Raw genomic sequence first — 19,812 nt, 5'->3', positions numbered from 1 at the left:
TGACTTCAAAGTTCTGAGATTTTCTTCAAGGAGGTTTAAAATCCAGCCATCTGGCAGCATTAAAATGAAAGAAATCTCCATACATGGCTTTGATTTAATTCACATAACTTATGGTAATGATTACAGCAGGAGCTAGAAATTATTCCAATTAAGAAACAGTGTGTTTAGTTGCTGGTTTGGGGTGGAGACTGCCTGGCTTTGCTCATTCCCTAGAGAGGCAATGTGGAGCAAGGAATTCATCCTCACTCACTTCCGTTTCTGCATCTGTGAAGTGAAGATAATGAAGCATCAGGTAGTGATGAGAATTCCATGAGATAATCCAGGGGAAGCACTTGGCACAGGGCCTACCTAGCACATGGCATGTTTCCAGAGACGACCAGCTGCCAAGACCACCATCACCCACTTTGTCACCATCATTCACAATCATGTCCTCTATTATGATGCCCAATGACTGTGACCTGGGAAGCTCTCAGCACAAACACTCCTAATGAGAGACAGCACAGGAGCTTCTCTCTGACATGAATAATCAGCTGAAAACTTCATTTTCCTTCTATAAAGATACAATTACCAGTGGCAAGTGGATTTCTCTAGATCAGATTTCTCATATTTAAGCTTCCCTAACTCCTTACTAGTTCTCTTTGTCCTGACTAATTAAGTGAAAAAATAATAAAAATAAAATAAAATAAAATAAAAAGTTTTTTTTGCAAAATGTTTGTGCAGAAAAACTCAAGAGGGTTACATGCTGCCTGCTAAATATGTTTTTTTCATCTCCTCCAATGAAGCACAAATTGTAGCATTTCAGCTGTTGAACAGCTACATTCAGTTCAGAATTACTAACTAAATTTTCATCAAGTTTTCATGCTATCTGCAATGTGAATTCTCCACAGGGGCTTTGCAGAATACTAGAATTCTAGTTACTAAATTTATTCTCCTGCTCCACAAATCATATAGAAAGAGCCACCTCCATCTTTCATATCAGAACAAGTTCCAGAAAGGGAAATTTAATCAGCTCACACTTTGGCACACATACTATATTACCTCAATGCAACCCTTAGGAAGTAACTGAGTCCCAGAAACTTTGATAACTTAGTAAATGGTAACTGAGTGACCTTGGTAACTTGCTCAAAGTTGCATAGTTGGAGGCACCTGGGTGGCTCCGTGGGTAAAGCCTCTGCCTTCGGCTTAGGTCATGATCCCAGGGTCCCAGGATCAAGCCCCGCATGGGCTCACTGCTCAGCAAGGAGCCTGATTCCCTTCCTCTCTCTCTCTGCCTGCCTTTCTGCCTACTTGTGATCTGTCTGTCAAATAAATAAATAAAATCTTTAAAAAAAAAAAAGTTGCATAGTTGGTCAGAAGGGACAACACTCAGGTCTTAGAAAGTTTTGAAGTCGCACAGCCCAGTGTCTCCCAATCCATAAAACCAGATTATTCTCCCCAATGTTTGACCTATCTCTTCTTCTGTAGTCCAAGTCTAATTGCTCTTACCCTGTCACCTGCATACAAATCTTCAGGAATCCCTTCTTAAGTCTTAATCACCTTCCCCTTCTCACAGATATCTTTTTGGGAAAAATTAGTCCAACTCCACTAAGCTCAGAGCCTGCCATCTTTAAATGGGAGGAGGTGGACCAAAGTGTGATATGTTCACTCCCTTGAGGGTTGGGGTAAAGAAAGGGGGGCTTGTAAATCATGAACACTCTGCAATAACAATCCAGAGTTTTGTCTCTGAGCAACTGAGAGCACAGGGGGTAATTGGAGACTCTTGGCTTTTGTGTTACACCCAACGATTTTCAAAGCACATTCACATCTTTTGAGCCTTCCAACTATCCCGTGAGGAGGGCAGAGCAGGAATTATGATGCCTCATACCTTCAGGTGAGTAAAATGAGGCTCAGAAAGGCTAAATGATTTTTCCAAAGTCACAAAGCTAGTGAGCAGCCATGCTGGGACCAGCTGGAACCAGGCTATTGCTCACACACATTGGAAAAGAAAGCTCAGGATGGATCAATCATGCCTTAAGCTACTGTTAGAAATGCTCTGATCATCACTTACTGCTTTAATGGAGATAAGCTGGCAATCAAATGAGAACAAGAATAGTACATAACCCACTAGTGCAAGGAAGCCCGGGGTGGATGAATACAAAGGAGTTACTAGGACAAATATCTCAAATGCCATTGTTTTGTTAAGACAAGATTCTACCATGCCAAGCCAATTCATTTGCAAGTGTTTTGGGCTCTGGTCCTAGACCAGGTCCTTGGGGAACAGAGGATTTGTGTCTCAGAGGCCAACACTCTGCTGAGTACAGAGTAAATTTTTATACAGGTTTCATGAGTTAATTGATTGATTATTTGATATGTGCCCATGCTAATTCCTGGGTTTTCTTTTATAAGGTTCTTGCTTTCACTTTTGTTTTCTCCCCAATATCTTCCCAATCTCTAGCCCAGGTCAGTGTCAAGGCTCTTTCAGCCTATTATAGTGCAGGCAGCCCTGGTCCTGAGACAGTAGTTTTCAGCTAAACCAGCCAGCAATCCTATTGTTCATTCCTCTCAGACATATCAGATTTGACATTTCTCCCAGCAGAGGGATTTCTTGTTGCAAAACAAAATGAAATCAATACAGTTTTATTAGCCATCCAGTGTAATAAATCTGACCCAGGTGACAGCCTCTAGGCTAAGTCCAATCTGAGTCTGAGATCCCAAAGGAATGTGTCTAAATACTGTCCACACCTCTAGCCCTCTCCTCTCTGTCCTGAGCACTGTCACCCTGATTCCATCCTTCATCACCTCCATCTGAAATTCTGCACAGTCCCTTAATCACTCTTCCAAGCTGCAGGCTCTCTGCCTTCTGCCCTTCCTGTACTGATCTCAACATTTCCCCCTTCTGTGGTATTCAAGGTCTTTCACAAGGCAGCCTACTTCGCCTGATTGATTTCTCACCCATCCTTCTTTGCTTGATCATCCTACAGATCAATGGAACCATTCCCCAGAGAGCACATGAATGTCCCCACCTCTGGACCTTTGCTCATGCTAGTCCCTCTGCCTAGAATGCCCTTCTCCATTTCTTTACCAGAAGAATTCCTACTCATCTTGCAGTTCTTTTGCAAGTTCTTCTGGGAAGCCGTCTCCAAGAGCCCCAGACAGAGGCAGTTACTCCCTCCTCCACGTTCCCTCAGTGGTTTACTTATATCCTGATACCTGGCACATTATCTCTTAATTTTCATTTACCTATCTCTTCCCCTGCTCATAAACTCCTCTAAGATGCAATGTCATTCCACCTCCAGACATCCTTGAATTCCCCATGCTTACCTTAATATCCATACCAGGTGTACAGAAGTGTGTTGACCTGCAATGAAAGCGTTACTGGGCATTGCCCAAACCTCTAGAGGACTCAGGAGCTATCGATTGAGGCAGTTCACACGTTACATGCTGGTAAGAGCTATGGACAGTTAAGGACCATCCTCATAAGAGTATGCATATTAGTGAAGCCAATATAGCAATATATGTCAACATTGTAAATGTGCACACTCTGATTTGGCCATTCTACTTCTAGAAATTCTTCCTCTAGACATTGTCATATTGGTGCACTGAGAAATACCTACAGGAATAGCCAGTGCAGCTTTGTTTGTAACAGCCAGGAAAAAAAAAATCTGGATACAATTTAAGTTCCATTAGTAGGAACAGCAGCTAAAAGGATAATGTTTAACTTATACCATGTAATACTATGCAATTACTAAGAGGAATAAAATAGACCTACAGGTACTGATTCAGAAAGATGTCAGAGACATGACAGTGAGAAAAGAAAATTGGGGCACAATGGGAAAGAAATACCTCAAACTATTAACAGCAGTTTTCTTTAGGACGTGGTATTAGAGAGCAATTTCTTTCTGAACGCTATAGATTTCCACACTTTTTTATTTCTAAGTAAGCAATATATTTATAACAAAATACACCTTTTTTTTTTCTTTTTTCTTTTTTCTTTTTTCTTTTTTAACGGAAGCCTCCCCACCTCCTCCACAGCTTTCTGACTGTATGGTCTGGAAAATAAATCCTGGGGCTATTCTCAGCCTCCAAATTCTAGAACCTGATTTTCTGCAAGTGCTCCAGGAAGGAGGCACAGCTCTGAATGATGCTCCCTCCCAGTGGCCAATCAAGTCCCTTCTTCTGCTTAAACTGGGGAGGGTGGGGAGTATTGGGGGAGGTGGTAAGAAGAAAGGGGGAAGGGGGAAGGAGGAGGCTGGAGTGGCCAGGAGGCAGGTAGGTGGAGAATCTGACATCAAAAGCTGCTTCTGCCTCTCTGTTCCCTCAAAGCTGCATCCTAGGGACCAGAATGCCAAAGGAAATGAACTGCAGGTACGTCAATCAACAATCTTCCACCTTCCCTTTCAGTAACATTCTCCCCAACCCCTCATCCAAGTCCTGGGCAGGGTCACCCATGGTAAAGAATTCTGTAGAGACAGGGGCTGGCCCACTGAGTCACTGCCTGCAGAAGGCAGATGGGGACATAGCTCCATGGACAGGAAAAGGGCAAAACCACTAAGTGAACTCCATGAATTGGTAAATTGCCTAGTCTAATCTTTCTCTTTGGATGGGTCCTCTGTCTCTGCTTGAAATGGTGGAAAAGGGTACATCTCTAACAAGTTTGGTCAAAAAAGAAATAGGCCCTCAAAATGAGTATTAAGCTAAATATAGGGAGCTATTACAGAGGCAGAGATTATTAAAATTATGAGAAAATATGAGAATAATACTTTTTCTTTTTTTTAAGATTTTATTTATTTATTTGACGGAGACACACAGCAAGAGAGGGAACACAAGCAGGGTGAGTGGGAGAGGGAGAAGCAGGCTTCCCATTGAGCAGGGAGCCCTATGTGGGGCTCAATCCAGGACCCTGGGATCATGACCCAAGCCAAAGGCAGACGCTTAACAACTGAGCCACGCAGGTGCCCCAAGAATAATACTTTTTCTGATAAATTCAGTCTAGATGAAAAATACTACTCTGTTAGAAAATATAAATTGTCACAAATACTTAAGAAAAAAGGAGACTTTCTGAGTAAACAACCAATAACCAGGGAAGATTTTGAGAGGGATCTCACAATATCCCCTTTCAAAAGACACCAAGCCCAGACAGTTTTGCTAGAGAGTTCTACCAAAACTTTAGAGACTTAAATCAAAGGCAACAGGAACAAAGAGCTATAAAATACCAAGAAATAAGCTTAATTATATGAAAAAAACAATAAAACCTATCAAATGATACCGTAGGTCTTGACACATGATACTCTGAATTGAAGCGCTTGATATTATAAAAATATTGATTCTCCCTAAATTGATCTACAAGTACAGTTCATTTCCAAGGATAATTTCAGTTGTATTTTTTGACAGAATTTGGAAAGAATGGGGAATACACTGAAAAATCTTTTTAAGTCTCAAATCATTTCAATCCAAATATCACATTTACTTATAATTTTCTTTCTTTTTTTTTTTTTTTAAGATTTTACTTACTTATCTGACAGAGCACGAGCAGGCAGAAGGGCAGAGGGAGAGGGAGAAGCAGGCTCTCTGCCAAGCAGGGAGCCCAATGAAGGGCTCTATCCCAGAACCCTGGAATAATGACCCAAGCTGAAGGCAGACGTTTAACGACTAAGCCACCCAGGTACCCCTATAATTTTCTTTATAAATTTGTGTTTCCCAGCTAAGATTCACCACTTCCTTATTTTCTCTTTATTTCCATAAGCAATTAGTTTCTTTGTTGGACTATTATTTGGAAAAAAAAGAAACAAAATTTGTTATGTTGATAAAATACATTATATTTGACACTTATTACGTACCCCATCATCTGTGTGAACACATGAAGTATATAAATTCATGTATTCCATCCATGTCTGTATGAGACACCTTCAGTTATAAAAGTTACCATTTCTTCACCAGAAAAATCCCCACCATTTATTTGTTTTAAGATTTTATTTATGGGCGCCTGGGCGGCTCAGTTGGTTGAGGAACAACCTTCGGCTCAGGTCGTGATCCCGTACTTCTGGGATCAAGTCCCACATCGGGCTCCCAGCTCCTGGGGAGTCTGCTTCTCCCTCTGACCTTCTCCTCTCTCATGCTCTCTCTCACGCATTCTCCCTCAAATAAATAAATAAAATCTTTAAAAAAAAAAGATTTTATTTATTTGACAGATAGAGTGAGAGAGAACAAGCAGGGGGAGCACAAGAGGCAGAAGCAGGCTCCAAGTTGAGCAGGGAGCCTGTTGCGGGGCTTGATCCCAGGACTCTGGGTTCATGACCTGAGCCCAAGGCAGACGCTCAACCCACTGAGCCACCCAAGTGCCCCTCCTCCAACCCCCACGGTTTATTCTGTACATCCCAATATCAGAGCTGGCAAAATTGAAAAGGAAATATTTTTTAGAATCAGTGAAGGATGCTATGATCCCCCATGGTATTGATAAAAAAAAAAAAACAAAAACAAACCTGAAGCTTGTTCAGATTTAAGGAACTTCTCTGTTAGTTTCTTCTGTGCTCTGGCTTGGAAACATCTGCGCAGTTTATGTTTGCCTTTCCATCTCCATCTCACACTTAGAGCTTGTTGCTTGTTCATTCATTTTTAACTAAGCATGTGCATAAAAACTACACCACACTTTTCCTAGCAGAGGTGTTCAATTTACTCAACTCCGAAAAGGCCAGTGCGGTTTCAGGGACTGGGTTCTCTGTTCTCTATGTTGAAAGGCAATTCTAATTCTAATGTTTCATATGACCTAGACAGGACCCCTCCCTCAGACTATTTAAAGTACTAAATAGGACCTTCCTTTTTATGGCAAACCTCTCAGGTTTGGGGGAAGGCTAAATGGGAACACTTGAAAGGAGAAGCAGCATTCCTTTTTTTTTTTTTTTTAAAGACATTTAATAGAAATGCAGAGGCCTTTTTTTTTAACTTTTAAAAATTATTTATTATTTCTTTTTGCTCTTGTTTCGTTTCTCTTCCTTGAGCTTCTTTTTGGAGACATTAGGTCTGTTGGCCTTTTTGTATAGGTGATATTCAATGAGGCCCAGGAGGGCTGGCACCATGGCCATGCCTACCAGAGGCAGAATGCCCTTCACCAGCTTTTGCCAGTAGTTGGCTCGGATCCGTGCAATCAGCTCCACGTCAAACTGCAGCACTGTATCCGCTGGGATAGACGGTGGAAATCCCCGTTTTCCATAGGCCAAGTGAGAGGGAATGATTGCCCTTCGCTTCTCTCCCACACACATGTCTAGAAGGCTCTGCTCCAGACCTGGGATCACCTGCTTTTGGCCAAGTTCTATAACCAGAGGATCTCTGGTCAGGGAAGTGTCAATAATGCGTCCATCTACCAAGCTGCCCGTGTAGTATATGTGCAGCGAGTCTCCAAAAGCAGCGGGCTCCGCGCTCGGCTTGCGGGGGAGGGGGGGGCTCCGCCTACGAGCACAGGGTCTCCACTTGGAGGGTCCGGACCGGACTTTCGGTTTCAAACCCAGCCTCAGCCCGGCACATCGCCCCACTGACGAGGCCTTCTTTCCTTAGTAAAAAGAGCACTTAATAGGGGCGCCTGGGTGGCTTAGTCCATTAAGTGTGTGCATTTGGCGTGGGTCACGATCTCCAGGTCCTGGGATCCAGCGGGCTCTTTGCTCAGTGGAGTCTGCTTTTCCCTCTCCCTCTGCTGCTCCCTTTGCTTGTGCTCTCTTGCTTGAGCTCTCTCTCTCAAATAAATAAAATCTTAGCGGCACCTGGGTGGCTCAGCCGTTGAGTCTGCCTCCTGCTCGGATCATGATCCCAGAGTCCTGGGATCAAGCCCCGTATCAGGCTCCCTGCTCAGCAGGTGTTCTCTCTCTCTCTCGCTATGTCTCTCTCTACCAAATAAATAAATAAAATCTTTAAAATAAATAAACAAGATCTTAAAAAAAAAAAAAGCACTTAATAGAAATTCAGAGGACTTGTTTTAGTGTGACCTCTTGGGTCCACCAGGACTGGGACAGCCTGCGAAGAAGAGCAGCTACAGCTTCCCAGTCTGTCCTCCTTCACCTAGTCAAGCTGGAAAGGAACCTGGAGGACCTCTGCTCCAACTCGCATGTTATAGTGAGGGAACGGAGGCCCTGATGCAGGAAGTGACCAGCTTCTATCTCACAGTCCATTGAAAGAGGTGGAGCTCTGAGGTCTATCCCCCCCCCCCCCCCGCCATGGATTCCAATTCTGTCGTTGGCTGTCCATGTGCCCTTAAGCTCACCGGAGGAGAGATGTAATAGTTCTTCCCTTACAGTGGTGAGGATTAATGAAGACTGGATGCATAGCCTGGTGTAAAGAATACAATCAGTAAATCTCATTTATTATTTACTACCTGCAACTTCCCATTCTTCCCAAAGTCCCTGCTTATGCCATCTTAAACTGTGCAAAGTAAGTTTGATTTCTCTCTAATGCCCCAGCCTTGCACGTAAGTGAAGAATGACGTCCTGTTCCCCCAAGTCTTACCCAGATTAAACAACACTATCCCTTTGATCTCATTTTTTTGTGACATGATTTTTTGAAACTTCATGGACCCTGTTGAAAATCATATTTATAAATGTTTCTTTCTTTTTTATTTTTATGTAAGTTTTCATTTTAATTCCAGATATTCAACCATGTTATATTAGTTCCATGTGTATAATACAGTGATTCAACATTTCCATACAACACCCAGTGCTCATCAACAACAGTGCCCTCCTTAACCCCCATCACCTGTTTCACCCATCCTCCCACCCACCTCCCCTCTGATAACCATGAGTCTGTCTCTACAGTTAAGAGTCTATTTCTGGTTTGTTTCTTTTAAAATGATACATATTACTAAAGAGTTAACATAGAAAAAAAAATCACAGGGGCACTTGGGTGGCTCAGTGGGTTAAAGCCTCTGCCTTTGGCTCAGGTCATGATCCCAGAGTCCTGGGATCAAGCCCCACATCAGGCTCTCTGCTCAGTGAGGAGCCTGCTTCCTCCTCTCTCTCTCTCTCTCTCTCTGCCTGCCTCGCCACCTACTTGAGGTCTCTGTCAAATAAATAAATAATTTTTTTTTTAAATCACAGATTATGAAAAAAATATTCAGAGCATATGTTAGAGGAAGAATTACTATTTCTCTGGCATATAAATGCAAAAAAATTCTACACCATACACTACAATATATGTGTTTTAAAAAATTTAAAAGCCTAATAACTGGACAAAAGATATGAGGCCAAAATTCATACAAGAGGATTTGCAACCAGTAAGCAAACATTTAGAGAGATAACCTCAATAATCAAAACAAAAAGGACTAAAAGTGATTCTGAGGTGCCATACTATTTTGAAATTAGTGAAGAAAAACAGGTTTTGTCACAATAACATTTGGTGCTAGTAAGGATACAGGGAAATGTGCATTCAAAAGTACAAATAACAAGATAAATTTATACAACTTTTTCATAAAACAACTTGAAAATATATAAAATGAACAATACTAAATATTTATGCTCTTATCCAGTCAGCCTTAAAAATTGAAATCAGTCTTAAACATGGAAAATATTTCATATTATTTACAAAAGAAGACTCAAGGTCCACCTGGGTGGCTCAATCCATTAAGCATCCAAGTCTTGGTTTCAGCTCAGGTCATGATCTCAGGGTCATGAGATGGAGCCCCGATGGGCTCTGCACTCAGCAGAGTCTGCTTGAGATTCACTGTCTCCCTCTCTGTCTGCACCTCCCCACCCATGCACTCATTCTCTCTCTCTTTCAAATAAAAAAATCCTTTTTAAAAAAATAAAAAATAAAAGAATAAAAATAAAAATAATAAAAGAAGACTCAAATGTCCAACAATAAGAGATTGTTTTTTTTTTAATTTTTTTACTTTATATTTTTGACAGAGAGAAATCACAACTAGGCAGAGAGGCAGGCAGAGAGGCAGGCAGAGAGAGAGGAGGCAGCAGGCTCCCCGCAGAGCAGAGAGCCCGATGTGGGGCTTGATCCCAGGATCCTGGGATCATGACCTGAGCTGAAGGCAGAGGCTTTAACCCACTGAGCCATCCAGGCACCCCATAAGAGATTGGTTTTAAAAATTCAATCTACAAGCCTCCATATGCACATGAGAAAATGGCAATAATTTACAACTCATATTAAACGGTAATAAACAGTTAATACTACGTTTTTTAGAAAGTAAGCTATAAAGTTGTATATATACTGCTACTTATTGTAACTATGTTTTAAAGAAAAGAACTCGTAAGAAAAAGGACTAAATAAATAAACAAAAATGCAAATAACTGTTTTGTTGAGATAGTGGAATTATTTTTACTTCCTCCTGTCTCTCTGCCTGCCTCTCTGCCTACTTGTGATCTCTCTCTCTGTCAAATAAATAAATAAAATCTTAAAAAAAGATTTTATTTATTTATTTGACAGAGACCCGTAGGCACAGAGGCACACAGAGAGGGAGGGGGAAGCAGACTCCCTGCTGAGCAGAGAGCCCGATGTGGGGCTCGATCCCAAGACCCTGAGATCATGACCTGAGCCGAAGGCAGAAGCTTAACCTGCTGAGCCACCCAGGTGTCCCAATGCATTTATTTCAAACAAGTGTTGCCAAAAACTATTTTCCTGAAACCACTGTACTCCAGTATCCGGAGGCTGGTAAAAACATATCAGTTCGTGAGGGATACATATATATTTGTATAAAAAAAAAATGTCATGGCTATTTTCATTTGGGAACAGATCTTGCAGTTGAAATTATATATCTGTGCTGTTTTTACCAGAAGAAGATAAAAATATTTAAAGGACAGCCAGGGTAATATCTCGTTAGGAATAAATTCCTGAGCAGCTCCTTGAGAATGCTTGGCTTTACTTACTTCATTTGCTGCCTATAGTGGAAGGGGTCTGAGAGACCTTTTGACCCAGTTCTGAGAGTGAATAAGACCTTGAGCCAGTCATTTAACTTCTCTACGCCTGAGTTCTCTCATCTGTAAAGTGGGAATGAAAATACTGAGTTACAGAGGAATTGTATTGGAAGGAACCAATGAGAAAAGCTGTGTTTTCAAGAACCTCACAAAGCAGATGGTTGGACACAGTACAGTATCCCATCCTCCTACCAACCCACAGGGTTCTTAAGGGAAATGTAAGTGTGGCACGAGGTCCTACTCTGAGGCCGTGAACACCAATGCAGACTAAGCCCCATGGAGCACTCCTTTGTCTACACAGCCTGGATTATGGGCTGAGAGCCAATGGAGAGGCCTCCTTTGCTCCTTCCCCGTCAGCCCACGTGAGGATCCCCGCTCTTACATTTCACGTGGGGAGCTGAGACCAACGCAGAAAACAGCACGGGCAAACAAAGGAGCCACGTGCATAGGAAGGAGCCAGAGCAGGAGGGCCTCTTGTGGCTGGGCTTCAGAGCGGGGCAGGAAAACCAGCCCCTGGCCTCTCTCACCTTTACCCAGCCTGGGACAGGTGCTAGAGGAATGTAAGCGAGCCAGAGAGAGGTGGCTGCATTGTTCCCCCAGCCCGAGAAATGGAAGGAAGAGCATCCCAGGAATCCCAGCCCTATGTAAGCTCTGATCTTTAAATGGTTCGTCGCAGGGCCACCTGGCTGGCTCAGTCAGGAGAGCATTGCAGCTCTTAATCTCAGGTATGTAAGTTCAAGCCCCAAGTTGGGGTGGAGAGACTACTGGAATATAAAATCTTTGACTGATTCAACCCAGTGGAAGATCCCCTCCTTCATCCAGCAAAATGCAGGCAGACAGCAGTGCTCTTCCTGCATAAGAAGGACAGGATGAGGCAGCAGCAGAGACTGGTGGGTCCCCCCCCTCCAGCAAGCACACACTCCCCAGTGACTTACACAAATGACCAGCACAAGGACAGACACACCTGCTGCTTCCCATCCCCTTCTGGGCTCCTGGCATTACTGACGTGAAGGGGAGAATGGAGCTTATCTATTCCAGGAGGGAGAAATGGGTTGTCGCTGATTAGTAGTGAGGGTTGTAGCTAATTAGTAGTCAGAAGCAAGTTCTCACCAGTTCTCACCAGCTGGAAGCAGTTCTGGAGAGGATAACAGGCCTAGAGCTAATCTGTCCCTCCAATCTTGTTCCGCTGGCATTCACTGTCTACACTGCAACCACAGATATCTCCAAATTGTTCATCTGATCACACAACAGCTCCACTGAAAGTGCTTCAGTTCTCACTGAGTACAGAATGAAGTTCAAGGGACACCTGGGTGGCTCAGATGGTTGAACGTCTGCCTTTGGCTCAGGTTCATAATCTCTGAATCCTGGGATCCAGCCCCACATCAGGTTCTCTGCTCAGTGGGGAGTCTGCTTCTCCCTCTCCCTCCGCTCTTCTCCTCCATTTGTGCACACTCTTTCTCTCGCGGGTGAATAAATAAAATCTTAAAAAAAAAAAAAAGGAATAAAGCTCAAGTTCCCTGGCATGGCATTCAAGGCCATTTCCTTCCTGTCACATTCTGCCACTCAATAGCTCTGTGAGGGTTTATTATCTACTGGGTTTATTATCTACTCTATGTTTATGCTTTCTAATTTGTAAACTGAAAATGATATAGTCCCTATCTCACAGGGATTTTGTAAGGATTGAATGTCATAATATGCATGTCATTCTTAGAGCCTGGTATAGGAGAAGTCCTCAAGACAGTTAGCTCTTATTACCATCATCAGCATCATCTGCACTAGTATTCCATAGCCATGTTCATGTTTTCCCCTTTGCCTAGAATAATCTGCCTGACCTTTTATACCAGCCAACTCCTATTCATCCCTCAAGACCCAGCATTGTCTATCTCAACAAGTGTTCTCTGAACCCCTAGGCTAGGCAGGGTCCTTATCTGTGATGCAGAGTTCCCACTGCTTAGCTCCATCATAACCCCCAAGACATGGTACTGGTCTATGATCTGTCTCCCTTGGCACACTGGGGAGCTCCTCAAGGACAGGGACTGTGTTTTCTTTGCCTTTGAATTGCCAGGTCCAGCAGTGCCTAAATTATAACAGTGAATGTTTTGTATTGAAACCCTAAAAGTATCATGCATCCAACACTATGTGAGAAACTGTTGGGGAGATAAGAGGAGAGGATGAACCCTTGTGCTAGAGGAGTATATATGCTTTGAGCTAATCCTAAACCATCTGAAGATTGGGTTGTATGTGGGAGGGGATTGTATGAGGGAGATGAGGTGTGTTCCTGAGGCCTAAGGACACAGGGACTAGCTACCCTGGGTCAGACACCAAGTCAGCCCATCCAGCCTCGGCTCTGGCATTTGCTGTCAAAAACATTTCCTAGAGGTCTCAAAATGAGGCCATCTGTGCCCATGTAAACTTGGGACTACCTGGGAGGGCTGTGTGGCTGTTAAGTCAGGCCCCAGCACATTGCTGCTGTCTCTGCAGAGTTGGCATAGCACGTGGACATGCCCAGTCTGCTGAGCCAGTTCCGAGGGAAAGTGCCCTGCTCACACTCCCCACAGAGAGAATTCACGCTCTGAGCCCCAGACCTGTCCTTCCTCCTCTGGCCAGAGCCACTGGAGAGTAAATGTCCAAATACTCAAGGTCATTCAACCCAAGGCTGACCAGAAACCTATAGAATGAAGCTCTATCCAAACAGGCCATAGTAATTAACAGAGCCAGTCTGATTCTTTCCCTCTCTGGAACTTGATAAAGAAGCAGGAATTTGGGGCACCTGGGTGGCTCAGTGGGTTAAGCCTCTGCCTTCGGCTCAGGTCATGATCTCAGGGTCCTTGGATCGAGTCCCGCATTGGGCTCTCTGCTCAGTGGGGAGCCTGCTTCCTCCTCTCTCTCTGCTTGCCTCTCTGCCCACTTGTGATCGGTCTCTCTGTCAAATAAATAAATACAATTAAAAAAAAAAAAAGAAGCAGGAATTCTGTACTGGTGATTTTCTGCTTGCACTCGCTCCCCCCCCCCGACCCATCCTCCACTCTTCTTCTCCTGTGGTCCTGGGGGCTGACCTCTGTGAGTACATCCTCAGGCTCCTTTACCCTCTGGCTTCTGGCTGGGTTCAAGTTCAGCCAATGGGGCAACTGGCAGGAGATTGGAGACTGGAGGAGAGAAAGGTCACAGAATTTACTCTTCCTACTCTAGGTCTGGTGACATCTGCCTTCCTCTATGGCCACAGTTCCCTCCAGGCAGTCTTTAAATGGCTGGGACCTAGGCTGATCCAAAGACTTACAAAGAGAAACAAAGACCTAGTACCCTGATAGTCTAGCAATAGAGTGAGGAGCTACACAGCCCTGCTCCTGAGGCTCTGGATTCTTAATGCGCCTCTTGCTTGAAATGCATCCTTCCGCAGCCCTCGGGCTTCTTTATATCCGACTGTGCTCAGGCTACCTCCCTTCACCCAAGGTGACGCCTGTCTTTGAACTTTCCAAGCCTGGGCTCACACATCCGTTTTCCTTACTACTTCATATCTCTTCAATAAATGCTTCATTTTGGGGGCGCCTGGGTGGCTCAGTCAGTTGAGCGTCTGACTCTCCCTTTCTGCTCAAGTCTCGATCTCAGCGTGGTGGGATCAATCCCTGCTTTGGGTTCAGCGCTCCATGTGGAGTCTGCTTGAGATTCTCTCCCCTCTCTCCCTCTGCCCCTCCCACTCATGTTTTCTCTCTTTCTCTCTAAAATAAATAAATAAATCTTCAAAAAAGAATCAGTAAATGCCCCTTTCTCTTGTACTCACACCACCTTCAATGCCCAAAAGGCTGGAGAGCAGGTCCTCGCCCACTGCTGGTGACCCATGGAGCTGGCCAAGACTTTGTCGCAGTGACCAACACCTTAGTGCTTGGTCCCTCAGGAGAGGAGGACTGACCGCTCACTGCCAGGACAGAGACTCAGATTTGGGCCACCAGACCCCACACTGTTACTGAGGAGACAAAATAAATGGGAGCAATATAGGTCCTGTTACTAGAAAGGAAACTCCTCTGTGTGTGTTCTCTTCTGATGTAAGCAACATCCTCTCCATCTCTTTCTGTGATGATGATTTTCTCCCCGCCATCTTCCACCCTCCACAGAGGACCTGAAGCTCAGCCTCACTTATGTTTCCAGCCTCAATTACCTGCCACAGTAACCAAGCTGCAGTGGAAACCAAGCTCTTATTATTCCTGAGTGCCCTGATTTCATTAACATTTTTAAACTTGCTGTTACTTAATTTTCTATTCTTACACCTGTTCACATATTTCATCTAAGAGGCAACCTGCCACATATTGACCCATAAAATGAGAACCTAAAAACTGAAAGATAAAACCAAGAGTCTAGATAAAGCTAAAAATGATTTTCATCACTCTTCAGGGATACAGGAGAAGAGGAAGCCTGTGCAATCACCCCCATTGGACCAGCTAACCACCAAGGCCCTTCCAGCTCTGAGAATTTTTGCGAGTGGCTTTTGCCTAGAAGGTTAAGCATGGTCGTAAGTCCATTGCCGGGATCTGTGCCCCCTTTTTCTCCAGCAGATAAGTGCTGGGGCCGGGACTTGGCTCCTGCCTGGGCAGTATCCTCACCCAGCCTCTGGAGTTAGTCCTGTCTGGAGGCAGGACTGAGATTTTCATCCAGAGCATCTCTGCATCAGTCCTTAGGACTGATGGTGCCCCATGGGCAGGAAGCTTTCCTCTGCACCTCTCCCAGCTCAGTCCCTAAACACAGGAGGTCCTCAGAGAATGTTTGCTGAATGAATGAGGCAGTATAGTTCCCTGTGCCTCATCCCCATCCCGCAGCCTTCCCAGCAGCCTCACCGTGGCAGACATGGTGGGGAACTGGTTTAAGCTGGCCCCTCTAATGTGCTCCGGACAGAGGCTGTAACCCTAAAACCACAACTGCCCAAACTTCTTTTCACACAAGCTCCAAACATGATTTAATTTCTCTAATCAGATGCCCTGGTCCGAGACTTAAATTTGGGATGGAGTTGCATAGGGAGAGAGAGAGGGCATGAGGCATGAGCTCTCAGGGTAGAACAGAGTCCACCTGCCTTGGGTTCAGAGGCAACAGCTGTGGCAGCAGCTTCCTGATTTGAGCAAAGGCAGCCACTCTGCAGTGTGATTTGGGGGAGTCATTCCTGGAAGTTCAATTCATATTCTGTTTCTAACTATGACCCCCTCACTCCCTTTCAGACTGCTGCTGGCCTCTCACCTTCCAAAGTTATTCCCCAGACTCAGACTCCCACACTCTTCATCGTGGTCAGTTTACCTAAGCCATGTTAAGAACCTGCCCTGCTGGGGCGCCTGGGTGGCTCAGTGGATTAAGCCGCTGCCTTCAGCTCAGGTCATGATCTCAGGGTCCTGGGATCGAGCCCCGCATCGGGCTCTCTGCTCTGCAGGGAGCCTGCTTCCTCCTCTCTCTCTGCCTGCCTCTCTGCCTACTTGTGATCTCTCTCTCTCTCTGTCAAATAAATGAATAAAATCTTTAAAAAAAAAAAAAAAAAAGAACCTGCCCTGCTCGGCATCATGGGCGTGAATACGACCTAGTCACTGCCCTCCTGGGGTTTATAGTCTAGTGAGGAAGCTAACTGTGGAACCACATATGCACCCATCAGAGACAAGGACTCCCAGAAGGTTGGATAGAGGAGTCACTTCTGTTCTGGAAAGCTCCCTGGGAAGACAGCTCATCGCCAGTCCACATGTGCTTACTGCAGTGACTCTGAACATCTTCTGGAAAGTGATACAAAAATGAGTAAATGTCTAATGAGGTGAGCAATTTTTAAATCTACCATGAGAAAACACTTGCTCACTATAATGAGGCTGACTTCCATACGGACAACAAAACACACACATGCCCCACCAACTCTAACCCGTTTCTTCACAGTAGAGGCTCCCGCTCATTGCTTACAACAGTGCAAGGGACACTCAAGATCTTCCCCATGTGTGGCTGCTGAGGAAAAGAATTCTGCTTGTCTTGGAGATTCCAACAGCAAAATTGTGCCATTTCAACCTTATTTCTTATTAATCTCGCCGCTCACCCTGAGGCTTAGGAACATCCAATTTCCACCATTCCCAAAACATGACCTGCCCTTCCCCTGTGCCTCCCCCCCCCCACTAACCCTTCATACTGCTCTCCTGCCTTGTCAAAATCCTACGTGGCTCAGCTTACTGCCCGCTGCACCCAAAACACTCCAATCGAACCCTAGGGACAGGGAGAACTATTCCACATCTGTACCGTAGATCCATGACATTTACAGATTCTAATGTTCTCCATTTTGCACATTTTCAAACCACCCTAGAGGCTGAAGACATGGGCTAATTTGGAATTTTGTTAAGAAGAGAGCTTGAATCGCTGCTGCTATAAGGCTGGTATATGGGAATGTGTTACTGAGCCAAGAGGATGGTGGGAAGGTTTTGTATAAAAGTCCCGGAGGGCAAAGGAGGGTAGAGAATGGGGACACTTCTATCTTCACCATCACCTTTAATTCACTCTGTTAGAGAAGAATTTGTATGAGGATTGGCTAGTTCCTGAGCCCCAGCAAAAGGATCTGGGGGCCTCAGGAGAGGCAAGCTAGGCTCTCAAAGAAGGGAAAAGGGGAAGGCCATGTGGGGTGGGGGGATGGCCAAGGTCCACGGGAACAGGAATAAAGCACTGCTGATTGGAAATCAGGGGCTCAAGCACCAGTTGTCCTGAGGAGCTCAAGGCCTTAGGCCCAGAGAGCTGACCAGGTCCCCAGAGCCTAGCATCCATTGTTATTTCCATAGTCCTTTGTCACATCTGCGAATAGAGCCTGATAGGGTCACAATACTTCTGTTATTTTTTTCTGCATTCTGTGAGGAGTAATATGAAACTATAGAGGATTCCTTGAGTGCAGAGGTCCCAAAGACCTTGACAAGGATCCTCTGAACTGGGAAGGTCTGCTGGACTTGTGTGCACCTGCATTACTGTGCCCATTACTTGGGGGAGCTGGGGATCCTACCTTCTCCAGTAGGCCGGCCAGGGACTTTGTTGTAATGGTCTTTCTTGCTCCCTAAGGGACCACAGATCAAAGTGGAGCAAGCATGGCATTCATCCAGTTGGCCACATTGATTGGTCCAGGAACAAAATCGAATTAGAGTGAGCCTCTGAATCTTTTCCCTTTGGATATTTGGACATGGGACCAGGGAAGACTAGGTTAGTCTCTCCCTGGTGGCTGGTCAGATGTAAAACTTCGAGCTGTCAGCGACTGTTTTCCTACCGTATGGGAAAAGCCAGACTGCAGCTGAAGAAAAGTAGTAAATCCTAACACTATTTAAATACCTTCTATGTACCCGGCCCCATGCCAAGCCCTTTATGTCCATTAGCTCACAATAACCCCCAGAAGTAAATAATATGAACATGCTTGTTTCTGAAAGAGGAAACTGAGGCAAAGCAAGGTTTAAGTAACTTGCACAATATCACACAGCTAGCAAGTAACAAAGCCTAAGGTCAACCGGATCTAGAGCCGGTCATCATGACCATGACTCTGCCTCGCAGAGCCAGGAGGCATCAGGGAGTAAAAACAAGAGATGACAAGAGGCCTGCTCATGTTCAAGGCCCTATTCCAGCTGTTCCAGGCTGAACATGGATCCATTCTGCCCTGGGTGAGTAGAGGAGGACGCGTGTGTAACCAACACAGGGTTGACTCTCAATGTGAGTTTTTACCACGAAGAACCAGAAAATTCCTGACAAAGATAGTATTTTCTCAGCATGGAGCATGGTGTCCACCACCTTCTTACTCTAAATCTGATTTTTTTTTCCCGCTCAACTGGACAACCAATGTGAGATTCCAAGTCCAAGTGAAATTATATTTTTAAAACCCACCAATATTTTTTGTTCCTTTTGAGAACATTTGCCCTTTAGTTTGCATTTGAAATCAGTTTTTAAAAATAATTTAGGTACAAGTTCTGAATAGTGGAGACAGAGTAGAGGCTACAGGCACTCAGTGTGGGCTCTCAACCCTTTCCCCCACCCCATCCTCCAGGCCTTGCTTCTCCACTCAGGATCCAGGTGGGCACACGCCGTAAGTCAGTTGTTCCTAGTGTCCGGGGTTAGCAGCCTCGGGCCTGGATGCAGTTGGATACAAAGCGATGAAGCCCAGAAGCTTTCCTGACAAGATGTGTGTATTTAAACCTTCTCCAAGCAATTCAGTGATTGTGCCCAGACCTGACGGTCAACACCAGCTGCCCAATCTCCCCTCTTCGTGGCAGCATCTTGGGGCTGCTTTCCACCACAGTCCGTCCTCCCCGAGAAGTCAAGACTTCTCTACGTAACATGCAAGCTCCTTTAGGGTCTGGCTCCTGCTTCATTTCTCACCCCTGCCCATTTCCCACGGTGATCTGCAACTAGGAAGAGAAACTGTGCTTTCGTGTGCTCTCCCAACCCCACCCCCCTTCTATCTAAGCTCAACCTGGCTGCTCACAAGTAGTCTTCAGGATTGCTGTCTGCTTTTGGCTCCTGCTACTACCACCTTCTCCAGAGACAGAATGAGGAAGACAAAAGTTCAAGACCTTCTTGAAGTTCAAGGCCCAAAAAAGGACTGCTCACCCGGCCAACTCCCAAACACTGTTGGCTACCTGAAATTTTGCTACCTAATTAAGGTAACATATGAGAAACTGCCTACATAGTGCCTAGAACATAGCAGTGGCTCAGCATGTGATAGTATCCATCCTTTTTTCCTCTTTTCATCTCCTGGGGTCCCTATTTTTAAAGCACTATTGTCCTGATCCTGCCCCATATGAAAGTAACTCAGAGCAGAGCCGCCCCTTCCCCCTTCACCTGCCCTGCAGCAGATCTGAGAACTATCAGGCCTCCTGGTCAAGTCCTGCTATCTGACAAGAAGGGTGCAAATATTTTATTTTATTTTATTTTACTTTATTTTTTCAGTGTTCCAAGATTCATTGTT

General features: G+C 44.8%; 1 protein-coding gene across 1 annotated transcript; it reads right to left on the bottom strand.

The window, feature by feature from the left end:
• Window positions 1–6,935: 6,935 nt before the first annotated feature.
• Window positions 6,936–19,216, bottom strand: LOC123948792 (peptidyl-prolyl cis-trans isomerase FKBP11-like). Its single transcript, XM_046015940.1, is given in 3 exon segments — window positions 6,936–7,409; window positions 7,411–7,522; window positions 19,074–19,216. Coding segments are annotated over 3 exon segments (729 nt in total).
• Window positions 19,217–19,812: the final 596 nt, after the last annotated feature.

Source organism: Meles meles, chromosome 8 (genome assembly GCF_922984935.1).
Source record: "Meles meles chromosome 8, mMelMel3.1 paternal haplotype, whole genome shotgun sequence".
NCBI lineage: Eukaryota > Metazoa > Chordata > Mammalia > Carnivora > Mustelidae > Meles > Meles meles.
Note: the sequence above shows the minus strand (reverse complement) of the source record. Positions and strands in the feature narration are given on the sequence as shown.